The sequence below is a fragment of the Panthera uncia genome, assembly GCF_023721935.1.
Source record: "Panthera uncia isolate 11264 chromosome A1 unlocalized genomic scaffold, Puncia_PCG_1.0 HiC_scaffold_17, whole genome shotgun sequence".
NCBI lineage: Eukaryota > Metazoa > Chordata > Mammalia > Carnivora > Felidae > Panthera > Panthera uncia.
Genome location: NW_026057577.1, coordinates 40,141,006 through 40,153,528, shown reverse-complemented (window position 1 = coordinate 40,153,528; position 12,523 = coordinate 40,141,006). Strand labels below are relative to the sequence as shown.

Sequence of the window (12,523 nt, the reverse complement as noted above, 5' to 3'; positions counted from 1 at the left end):
TCTACTACCCTCCACAACTGACCTTTCCCAACATTCAACCCTCTTCAACTGTCTGGTTTCCAAAATGCTTGGTAAAGTCGTCCATCTTCACATTATCAGTCTTGTTCTTAAGTTATGCTCCAGTTCTGATATACAGTTTTTAGTTTTTAAGAAAAAAAAAAATGTAACTTCAAAGCTACTACTGGTTCTTTGCTCAACTCAAATTCACCTTTTGAAGTATATAAGATGGATCTCTTGCTGGGGGCCACAGAGGAAGAGTCTTGAGTACAGGAAAAAAAAAAACTAAATTGTGATTATAAGATTATCATCAGCAGTTTACCTCTGTTTCCAAAACTCTTTCCAACTCCAAAGCCACCCATTGTGGATGTATTCTCCCTTTTACTAGACTCGCCAGCATCTGAAAATTCAGACAGAGTTAAAACTCTTTAAAACATATAACTGTGCCATCAAAGACTAGAAATTAAAGGACTCCTTGAGATTGCTTAAAAATAAAATCTTTAAAAAAAAAAAAAAAGGAGGGAACCTTGCTGGGTCCTTCGGTAGAGCATGCAACTCTTGATCTCAGAGTTGCAAATTCAAGTCCCACGTTGCATGTAAAAATTACTTAAAAATAAAATCTTCAGGGGGTGCCTTGATGGTGCAGTTGGTTGAATGTCCCACTCTTGATCTTGGCTCAGGTCATGATCTCATGGTTTGTGGGTTTAAGCCCCGTATGGGGCTTTGCACTGATGGTGCCAAGCCTAATTGGGATTCTGTATCCCCTTTTCTCTGCCCCTCCCCTGCTTATGCTCTTTCTCTCTCTCTCTCTCTCAAAAAAAACAAACAAACAACAAAAAAACCTTTAAGTAAATAAATTATTTAATTTTATTTTAAATAATTAAGTTTTATTTTTATTTTTTTAATGTTTCCTTATTTTTGAGAGAGACACAGAATGCCAGCAGGGGAGGGGCAGAGAGGGAGGGGCCACAGAATCTGAAGCAGGCTCCAGGCTCTGAGCTGTCAGCACAGAGCCCAACGTGGGGCTCAAACTCCCAAACCGTGAGACCATGACCTGAGCCAAAGTTGGATGCTTAACCAACTGAGCTATCCAGATGTCCCTATTTTAAATTAATCTTTAGGGTAAAGGTACCTCCAAGGATAGGGAGAAACAAGTATAAGAACTTATAAAGATATAATACCCTTCAACTTTTTATAAAAAATTCGTAACTTACAATACTAAGGTAAAACCATAAATATACTACTGGTGAAATACAGCTTTCTATTAGTTATTTCATGAATGACTTTTCCTGACTTTTAATGAGGAAATTCAACTGTGATTTTCTGTATATTGAAACCTCACCCTGTATAGAGCCAGCTACTTAAACTTATGCCCCTGTATGAAGGTTACATGCTACTGAACATGTTATATTCTTGTGCGATTTTTTAATTATTACTTATTTATTCTGTTAACACTTAAACTTCTCAATCTTTCCACTTTTAAAATTCCAATTAGGAAGGAACTAGGCAATAAAGAAATAAGAGCTGTGACTGCCACTCCCCTTATCACCTCTCCACTCTTCCAGCGTCTTTACTCATATTATCTTTGAACTTTATCTCCTACCACATAACACTGAGCTCTCAACATTTTAATTCACACCAAACAATGTCCCATGTTCCACACTGTGAACTTCTAATACTGTGTACCTTCCTGTATACTTCAGCAAGGCATTCCCTGCTTTCATATTTTCCTACCAAAATTCTTCAGCATGGCATTCCGTTTTCCTATTTTTTCCTATCAAAATTCCTTTCACACTTCAAAACCCCAGTTCAAAGGCAACCTTATGTGAAGAAGTCTTCTTTCAGACCTCCCGTCATCATCAATCCTTTCTCCACATTCCCACAGCACACTACCACTTTATTTCTTTCCATGTGTTTCTCTATCACTACATTAATCTTTCTGAGGGCAGAGGTGCTAAGGCAAGAAGCATGGTTATTTAGAACAAAACACTAGAACAAAAGACATCTGAAACAACAAAAACTGCATAAATTGTGTCTTACCTATCTGTGTAATATCTTAATACAACCAAGTTAAAGGACCTGCAAAACTTCTAAAGCCACGTGCAAAACTGCTTAAGAGCAATTATCCATATTTTCATCAGATTCTAAAGATGTGTGTGATTCAAGAAGTTAAAGCTATTTATGTTATACTTTATAGAACATAAAAAGGGGATCAATGCTGTATTATAAGCAATTAAGAGACAATTTCAAAAACAAATTACTAGCTATGCAAGTTCTGAGAAAAAAATATCACAGAGGTTGAAACTAAAATAGCGGGTTAACAATAACAAAAAGGAGTTATATTAATGGGTCTATGAATTCCCAAGATTGTATGTGGTACAATGATAACTTTTATAAGTATTAACATTCAACCAAGAGTTTTGATAAGTTTGTTTTTCAACCTAACCCATATGAAATTAACAACGTGTAGTAAAAACTGTCTAAGTGGTGTTTTTCTAGTTTAAAAAGCTTTTATTCAGAGATACAAGCTTCCAGTTATGGAATGAGTAAGTCACACAGATGAAAAGTACAGCATAGGGAATATAATCAATGATACTGTTAATAGTGTTGTATGGTAACAGATGGTAGCTACATTTGTGGTGAGCATACCACAACCCATACAGGTGATGAATTACTTCATTGTACACCTGAAACTAATGCAATATTTTAGGTCAACTATACTTCAATTAAAAAAAAAGAGAGAAAAAAAGTACATTCAATTAATGTAAAACTTTAACAAGATATATAAGTATACTTTCTGAACTTGAAAATTTAAAAATAGTTAATTCAAAACATTTCTGGCTTTGGTAAAAATAAAGTATTTAAACTTTTAAAAAGATTTTATTCAATAATATTTTGAAATCTACATCAAAAAGTGTCACCTCATCTATTCTAAAATGGGATTTAAAAACATCTACTCAAAAATAAAGTTTTAAAATAAATCCAGTATTAAATATTTCTCTAAGTGTAATATTAAGATATTACCTCTAATGTTAGTAATAACTAACAAAACCCACACCTGAACCTCTTGGCAAGATTACATGATTTTTATTCATCAATGCTTCTTACTATGAAGGTTTTAAAAACAGAATATATGTGCATATTTAAGGAATAAATTGGGGCACCTAGGTGGCTCAGTTGGTTAAGCATCCAACTCTTGATTCTGGCTTGCATGATAATCTCACAGTTCATGGGTTCGAGCCCCATACTGGGTTCTGTGCTGATGGTGCCAAGCCTGCTTGGGGTTCTCTCTCCGCCCCTACCCCACTCATGCTCTCTCTCAAAATAAATAAACTTAAATTTTTTTTAAATAATTATTTCCAAATTATATCAAAATATAGATCCACATGTTAACTATGTTAACTGAATCCAAACAAGAAATTAAGTTTTCCAAATATCAAATGAAATGCCACACCTTTAGTTTCCAATGAATAAAAATCCTTAGAAATAAGATTTTTCAACTAACATCTAATGAATTCAAGATTAAATGTTTTGTGTATTTAAAACTACCAATTAGCCCTTATTTATGGCATCCTGTAAAAGAAATAAATGGTCATAAAGATATTTAAATAAATTGAAGGTTCTCATATTTTATCACACTATACTAAAACATAAAGCAGAATATTTTCATCATTTTAATAACAATTCTAAAAATGGACCACAGTAAGGTGTTCTGCTGTGTCATTATCAGATCACACGGTTGATCTAAAAATAACAATGAAAAGTTTCAACACTGGGAAAATAACCTCTTAATATTAATGACCTAAGAGAAATGCTTCTGTGCTGTCTTTCTGGAGAAATTAAAAAAAAAACAGGTTCTTCTCACCCTCATCTGTGAAGTTTTTACCAACACTCCTCCCATGCCAATTGTTGGAAATCAATAATCAAACACATTAAGTAGCAGCTCTGTAAACCAACTATCTTTAATCAATCTAACCAATCTATTTTTATCAATTTAACTATCTCCTACTATCCCAGAAAAGGAAAAAAAAGCAAAAAGAACACTCATAGCTGAAAAAATAATAAACTCATTACCTCAAAGTCTACTCTGCAGAGAGTTATAACAGATTTAGCTTTGCACTCAACAGCCATAATAGTCTCTATTCATTCTACCATTCAACAGTTGAGAAGTTTTAATGAAAGACAAAGATACTTACCTCTGTTTCCCAAACTCCTCCCAGAAGCAAATCCACTTCTCATGAAATGATCTCTTCCAGAAGGTCCATCATCCATTTCTAAAGCAATTAACATTTTGAAGCAAATCCAAATTAGTATCTGGTGGTACACAAATTTTAAGCCATTCCAATGCACGACCCATAGGACAAAGGAGAATTATATAAATCAATAAGAAAAACAAACAGCCTAGTAGCCTATCTAAGGGAGTCTTCCAAAAGAAAAATAAATGGTAACTAAAGCTTACTCAACTACACAGAATGGAAATCAAAGGAAGGAAATAGCTTTTTCAACCACATGACTGACTGGAAAACAGTTTTAAGTTTGCTAATAACAAAACCAGTCAAAGACAGGGGAACAAGAACAAATCGTATACTATAGTGAAGCTATAAATCAATCTTAATCCTAATTTTAAAAGAGTATACTTTTTGAAAGTATATTAACTTCTCCTCTGGATAAACAAATCAAACTGTCATATAGAAATTGAATCAATACTTAAATCTCTACATCATGCCTTAACAGTTTTACAGGTGAGCTCTACCAAATCTCAAAGAACAAATTATTTCAATTTCCTACAACCATTCCCGGAAATAGAGGAATTATTCCCCAACCCATTCTACCAAGTGAACATAATTTTGACATGACAAGGAAAACTCTCACAAGTAGACGCAATATCTCCAAAACAATTATTAGCAAAACAACCCCAAAGGAAACTGAACAGACAAAACATTATGACCAACTTCGGTTTTTCCCCCGTAAGCAAGGGCATTTTAACATCACAATGTCTTCAAAAGGTAATTAACAACATCAACATATTAAAAAGAAAAAACTACCTCCATAGGTCTATGATACAACTCAACACAATTTATGACTTAAAAACATATACTTAGCAATTTAAGGGATGTTCATGGCAGCTTTGTTCGTACCAGCAAAAAGGAAACAACTCATATGTGCATCAGTAAGAGAATAAAAATATGTGGCACAGTCACACAAGAGTATTACATATGTAAATATGTTCTATACTTTATTATACAGAATTATATATATTGTATATGTATAGTGTATTCATGTAAGAGTATGATTATAAATGGACCAAAACAACTGTCAACATGGATAAAACTTAAAAAGAAAACTGAAAAATTCAAATTGCAGAAAAAGACTATATATAGTAAGTTACCATTTTTGTAAAACTCAAGAAGCAATCTTAAATATAGTGTACAGTGTACATATGTAATAAGTTTCTTTAAAAAAAAAAAGAAAACAGGTGCCTGGTGGTTCCATCAGTTGAGGGTCTGACTCTTGATTTCAGCTCAGGTCATGATCCCAGGATGGTGGGATTGAGCCCCATGTGGGGTTCCATGCTGAACGTGGAGCCTGCTGGAGATTCTTTCTCTCCCAATGTCCCTCTCCCCCACTCATACTCTCTTCATGTTTAATTTTTCTTTAGTAATTTTAGGGATTACTGCTCTCACTTTCAGAAATTTAACTAAGTGCCATCACTGAATTTTATCCAGTTCAATCCCCAACAAAATACATAGGAAGAAAAACATCAGTACAGAAGTCCATAATATAAATGATGAAGTATAGCTATTTTTCTATAGTGCTCTGAACCCTATCAAAACAAATCAAAAGAAATAAAAATAAACTCCATTTAAAATGAAATCAGATTGGGGCGCCTGGGTGGCGCAGTCGGTTAAGCGTCCGACTTCAGCCAGGTCACGATCTCGCGGTCTGTGAGTTCGAGCCCCGCGTCAGGCTCTGGGCTGATGGCTCAGAGCCTGGAGCCTGTTTCCGATTCTGTGTCTCCCTCTCTCTCTGACCCTCCCCCGTTCATGCTCTGTCTCTGTCTCAAAAATAAATAAATGTTAAAAAAAAAAAAAAATTAAAAAATAAATAAATAAATAAAATGAAATCAGATTAATGAAAGCAATTCCCACCCAGTGACCAAAGAATATATCTCATATATAGTCACATTTGGACCAGATCCAGGAAGGAGGAGCAAATTTTGAACTTAAAAAAAAAAAACAACAACAACAACTCACATACTGAACCAAGCAAAAGTACCAACAACTATGGGACTTCAGTATGAGTTCTAGTCCTCTATGATCTTCCAACCTTCCTCTGAAATGATCTGCTTAACACAAGGTGAAAAGGTTAAGGGAAGATGAGAAAGACTTTGTGGCAAAGAGTTCTAAAACAACTTCTCATTTTTTAGGGCTACCAGCTGTCCTAACTTCTAATCCCCTTCATTATCCTAAGTAGCTCAAAGACTAAACATTTATAAATCACCAATGTTGGAAGGAAAAAAAAAAAAAAAGAGGTTAGAGTGGAAGAGAGCCAAAGCATAAGGGACTCTTAAAAACTGAGAACTGAGGGTTGATGGGGGGTGGGAGGGAGGGAAGGGTGGGTGATGGGTATTGAGGAGGGCACCTTTTGGGATGAGCACTGGGTGTTGTATGGAAACCAATTTGACAATAAACTTCATATAATGAACAATCAATCAATCAATCAATCAATCACCAATGTTGAGTCTTCCATCTAGAGATCACGCAATTATAAAGGTAATGTGCACTGGGGATCTTGTTAAAGTGTAGATTCTGATGCAGTACTTTTGGTTGGAGCATTAGATTCTGTATTTTAAGAAGTCTGCAGGTAACATCAATGCTACTAGTCTGGTAACCACATTCAGAGTAACACGATTTTTATATCCACCAATAGACAAACCAGAAAATATTCACAGCAGAAATATTCAAAACAGGAAATACTGTAAACTACCCACATGCCCATTAATACAGTTTACAGCACAGTTACAAAGTAGAAAACATATATCCAAGAATAACTCACAACTACTTGTGATAACATGGAAAGAATCTTGAACACAAGAGAATATATAGTTCCATTGTAAATGATTCCAATTTACAGGAAAAACTGATCTGTGCTGCCAGAAATCACAATAGCAGTTACTCCTGGTCAGAATGATGGGGCTTCGAAGGAAGACATAGAAGAATTTTAGAGCACCACTAATGTTCTATTTTTTGATTTGGGTACTCAACACAGCAGTATGTTCAGTTTATTCAAATCCAGGAAGCTGAACATTTATGATGTGAATCTTACTTTAAAATAGTGAATCTGTGTGTACACTGTGCTTCAATAAAAAAAAATTCTTTTTAAAACAAGAACTTGGTCTACATAGATCTGAGGACAAAGGCAACTAACCTTGTAATTAGCAGGTAATTTCCATGTTCCAGAGGTTATTTTTTTTTAAAAGATGAAAAGCATAAAATCAAAATTAAATTAGGACATGAGAAAAGAAACCTAGAGGCCAATCTTAATAAATTAATTTTAAAGTGCTAAATAAAAAAATTAACATCTCATTTCACTGAAAACTACAATAAAATAGCTATGCAGGGTTTATACTAGGAATACAAATTTAGTTCAAGTTTAAAGAACTCCATTTACAACACTACATTAAGAGATTTAAAGGAGACAACAGATACAAGTAATTTTTTTAAAAAAGCATTTATTAACATTCAACTGCCTTTTCTAAACAAAACTAATATTTGACCAGAAGTGGAAAAAAACTTCCTTGGCATGATTTAAAAAACAACTAATGTAGGAGAGGGAAGATGGCGGCCTAGGAGGACACTGGGCTCACTGCGCATCCTGCTGATCACTTAGATTCCACCTACACCTGCCTAAAGAACCCAGAAAACCGCCAGAGGATTAGCAGAACGGAGTCTCCAGAGCCAAGCGCAGATGAGAGGCCCACAGAAGAGGGTAGGAAGGGCGGCGAGGCGGTGTGCGCTCCACGGACTGGCGGGAGGGAGCCGGGGCTGAGGGGCGGCCCGCCAGCCAAGCAGAGCCCCCAGTCTGGCTGGCAAAAGCAGAGGGGCCGGACGGACTGTGTTCCAACAGCAAGCGCAACTTAGCGTCTGGGAGGTCATAAGTTAACAGCTCTGCTCAGAAAGCGGGAAGGCTGGAGGACAAAGGGAGGGAGAGTTGCTGAGCCCCCGGACGACAGAGCTCAGTTTGGTGGGGAACAAACGCACTCGCCAGCGCCATCTCCCCCGCCCATCCCCCAGCCAAAATCCCAAAGGAAACCAGTTCCTGCCGGGCAACTTGCCACTCCGCACAAACACCCAACTCTGTGCTTCTGCGGAGCCGAACCTCCAGCAGTGGATCTGACTCCCTCCCGCTGCCACAGGGCCCCTCCTGAAGTGGATCACCTAAGGAGAAGCGAGCTAAGCCTGCCCCTCCTGCCCCCGTGCACCTTGCCTACCCACCCCAGCTAATACGCCAGATCCCCAGTGCCACAAGCCTGGAAGTGTGCAAGTAGCCCAGATGGGCCACGCCACCCCACAGTGAATCCTGCCCCTAGGAGAGGGGAAGAGAAGGCACACCCCAGTCTGACTGTGGCCCCAGCGGTGGGCTGGGGGCAGACATCAGGTCGGACTGCGGCCCCGCCCACCAACTCCAGTTATACACCACAGCACAGGGGAAGTGCCCTGCAGGTCCTCACCACTCCAGGGACTATCCAAAATGACCAAACGGAAGAATTCCCCTCAGAAGAATCTCCAGGAAATAACAACAGCTAATGAACTGATCAAAAAGGATTTAAATAATATAACAGAAAGTGAATTTAGAATAATAGTCATAAAATTAATCGCTGGGCTTGAAAACAGTATAGAGGACAGCAGAGAATCTCTTGCTACAGAGATCAAGGGACTAAGGAACAGTCACAAGGAGCTGAAAAGCGCTTTAAACGAAATGCAAAACAAAATGGAAACGACGACGGCTTGGATTGAAGAGGCAGAGGAGAGAATAGGTGAACTAGAAGATAAAGTTATGGAAAAAGAGGAAGCTGAGAGAAAGAGAGACAAAAAAATCCAGGAGTATGAGGGGAAAATTAGAGAACTAAGTGATACACTAAAAAGAAGTAATATACGCATAATTGGTATCCCAGAGGAGGAAGAGAGAGGGAAAGGTGCTGAAGGGGTACTTGAACAAATTATAGCTGAGAACTTCCCTGAACTGGGGAAGGAAAAAGGCATTGAAATCCAAGAGGCACAGAGAACTCCCTTCAGATGTAACTTGAATCGATCTTCTGCACGACATATCATAGTGAAACTGGCAAAATACAAGGACAAAGAGAAAATTCTGAAAGCAGCAAGGGATAAACGTGCCCTCACATATAAAGGGAGACCTATAAGACTCGTGACTGATCTCTCTTTTGAAACTTGGCAGGCCAGAAAGGATTGGCACGATATCTTCAGTGTGCTAAACAGAAAAAATATGCAGCCGAGAATCCTTTATCCAGCAAGTCTGTCATTTAGAATAGAAGGAGAGATAAAGGTCTTCCCAAACAAACAAAAACTGAAGGAATTTGTCACCACGAAACCAGCCCTACAAGAGATCCTAAGGGGGATCCTGTGAGACAAAGTACCAGAGACATCACTACAAGCATAAAACATACAGACATCACAATGACTCTAAACCCGTATCTTTCTATAATAACACTGAATGTAAATGGATTAAATGTGCCAACCAAAAGACATAGGGTATCAGAATGGATAAAAAAACAAGACCCATCTATTTGCTGTCTACAAGAGACTCATTTTAGATCTGAGGACACCTTTAGATTGAGAGTGAGGGGATGGAGAACTATTTATCATGCTACCGGAAGCCAAAAGAAAGCTGGAGTAGCCATACTTATATCAGACAAACTAGACTTTAAAGGCTGTAACAAGAGATGAAGAAGGGCATTATATAATAATTACAGGGTCTATCCACCAGGAAGAGCTAACAATTATAAATGTCTATGCGCCGAATACAGGAGCCCCCAAATATATAAAACAATTACTCATAAACATAAGCAACCTTATTGATAAGAATGTGGTCATTGCAGGGGACTTTAACACCCCACTTACAGAAATGGATAGATCATCTAGACACACGGTCAATAAAGAAACAAGGGCCCTGAATGATACATTGGATCAGATGGACTTGACAGATATATTTAGAACTCTGCATCCCAAAGCAACAGAATATACTTTCTTCTCGAGCGCACATGGAACATTCTCCAAGATAGATCATATACTGGGTCACAAAACAGCCCTTCATAAGTTTACAAGAATTGAAATTATACCATGCATACTTTCAGACCACAATGCTATGAAGCTTGAAATCAAACACAGGAAAAAGTCCGGAAAACCTCCAAAAGCATGGAGGTTAAAGAACACCCTACTAACGAATGAGTGGGTCAACCAGGCAATTAGAGAAGAAATTAAAAAATATATGGAAACAAACGAAAATGAAAATACAACAATCCATATGCTTTGGGACGCAGCGAAGGCAGTCCTGAGAGGAAAATACATTGCACCCCAGGCCTATCTCAAGAAACAAGAAAAATCCCAAATACAAAATCTAACAGCGCAGCTAAAGGAAATAGAAGCAGAACAGCAAAGACAGCCTAAACCCAGCAGAAGAAGAGAAATAATAAAGATCAGAGCAGAAATAAACAATATAGACTCTAAAAAAACTGTAGACCAGATCAATGAAACCAAGAGTTGGTTTTTTGAAAAAATAAACAAAATTGACAAACCTCTAGCCAGGCTTCTCAAAAAGAAAAGGGAGATGACCCAAATAAATAAAATCATGAATGAAAATGGAATTATTACAACCAATCCCTCAGAGATACAAACAATTATCAGGGAATACTATGAAAAACTATATGCCAACAAATTGGACAACCTGGAAGAAATGGACAAATTCCTAAACACCCACTCTTCCAAAACTCAATCAGGAGGAAATAGAAAGTTTGAACAGACCCACAACCAGTGAAGAAATTGAATTGGTTATCAAAAATCTCCCAACAAATAAGAGTCCAGGACCAGATGGCTTCCCAGGGGAGTTCTACCAGACGTTTAAAGCAGAGATAATACCTATCCTCCTCAAGCTATTCCAAGAAATAGAAAGGGAAGGAAAACTTCCAGACTCATTCTGTGAAGCCAGTATTACTTTGATTCCTAAACCAGACAGAGACCCAGTAAAAAAAGAGAACTACAGGCCAATATCCCTGATGAATATGGATGCAAAAATTCTCAATAAGATACTAGCAAATCGAATTCAACGGCATATAAAAAGAATTATTCACCATGATCAAGTGGGATTCATTCCTGGGATGCAGGGCTGGTTCAACATTCGCAAATCAGTCAACGTGATACATCACATTAACAAAAAAAAAGAGAAGAACCATATGATCCTGTCAATCGATGCAGAAAAGGCCTTTGACAAAATCCAGCACCCTTTCTTAATAAAAACCCTTGAGAAAGTCGGGATAGAAGGAACATACTTAAAGATCATAAAAGCCATTTATGAAAAGCCCACAGCTATCATCATCCTCAGTGGGGAAAAACTGAGAGCTTTTTCCCTGAGATCAGGAACACAAAAGGGATGCCCACTCTCACCGCTGTTGTTTTAACATAGTGTTGGAAGTTCTAGCATCAGCAATCAGACAACAAAAGGAAATCAAAGGCATCAAAATTGGCAAAGATGAAGTCAAGCTTTCGCTTTTTGCAGATGACATGATATTATACATGGAAAATCCGACAGACTCCACCAAAAGTCTGCTAGAACTGATAAATGAATTCAGCAAAGTTGCAGGATACAAAATCAATGTACAGAAATCGGTTGCATTCTTATACACTAACAATGAAGCAACAGAAAGACAAATAAAGAAACTGATCCCATTCACAATTGCACCAAGAAGCATAAAATACCTAGGAATAAATCTAACCAAAGATGTAAAAGATCTGTATGCTGAAAACTATAGAAAGCTTATGAAGGTAATTGAAGAAGATATAAAGAAATGGAGAGACATTCCGTGCTCATGGATTGGAAGAATAAATATTGTCAAAATGTCAATACTACCCAAAGCTATCTACACATTCAATGCAATCCCAATCAAAATTGCACCAGCATTCTTCTCGAAACTAGAACAAGCCATCCTAAAATTCATATGGAACCACAAAAGGCCCCCAATAGCCAAAGTCATTTTGAAGAAGAAGACCAAAGCAGGAGGCATCACAATCCCAGACTTTAGCCTCTACTACAAAGCTGTCATCATCAAGACAGCATGGTATTGGCACAAAAACAGACACATAGACCAATGGAATAGAATAGAAACCCCAGAACTAGACCCACAAACGTATGGCCAACTCATCTTTGACAAAGCAGGAAAGAACATCCAATGGAAAAAAGACAGTCCTTTTAACAAATGGTGCTGGGAGAACTGGACAGCAACATGCAGAAGGTT

At 37.5% G+C, this 12,523-nt stretch overlaps 1 protein-coding gene across 5 annotated transcripts in view; it reads right to left on the bottom strand.

Moving 5' to 3' along the window:
* The window catches only part of DDX4 (DEAD-box helicase 4), an 80,963-nt gene that overhangs the window by 45,975 nt on the left and 22,465 nt on the right, over positions 1-12,523 (bottom strand). For 3 of the 5 annotated variants that reach the window (XM_049649472.1, XM_049649476.1, XM_049649473.1), the window contains exons 4-5: positions 4,194-4,271; positions 320-397 (exon numbers count right to left, since the gene is read on the bottom strand). In XM_049649472.1, coding sequence (XP_049505429.1) covers positions 320-397; positions 4,194-4,271 — 156 coding nt within the window. The remainder of the gene's footprint in view (positions 1-319; positions 398-4,193; positions 4,272-12,523) is intronic. The other 2 variants (XM_049649474.1, XM_049649475.1) reach the window with 1 other exon arrangement.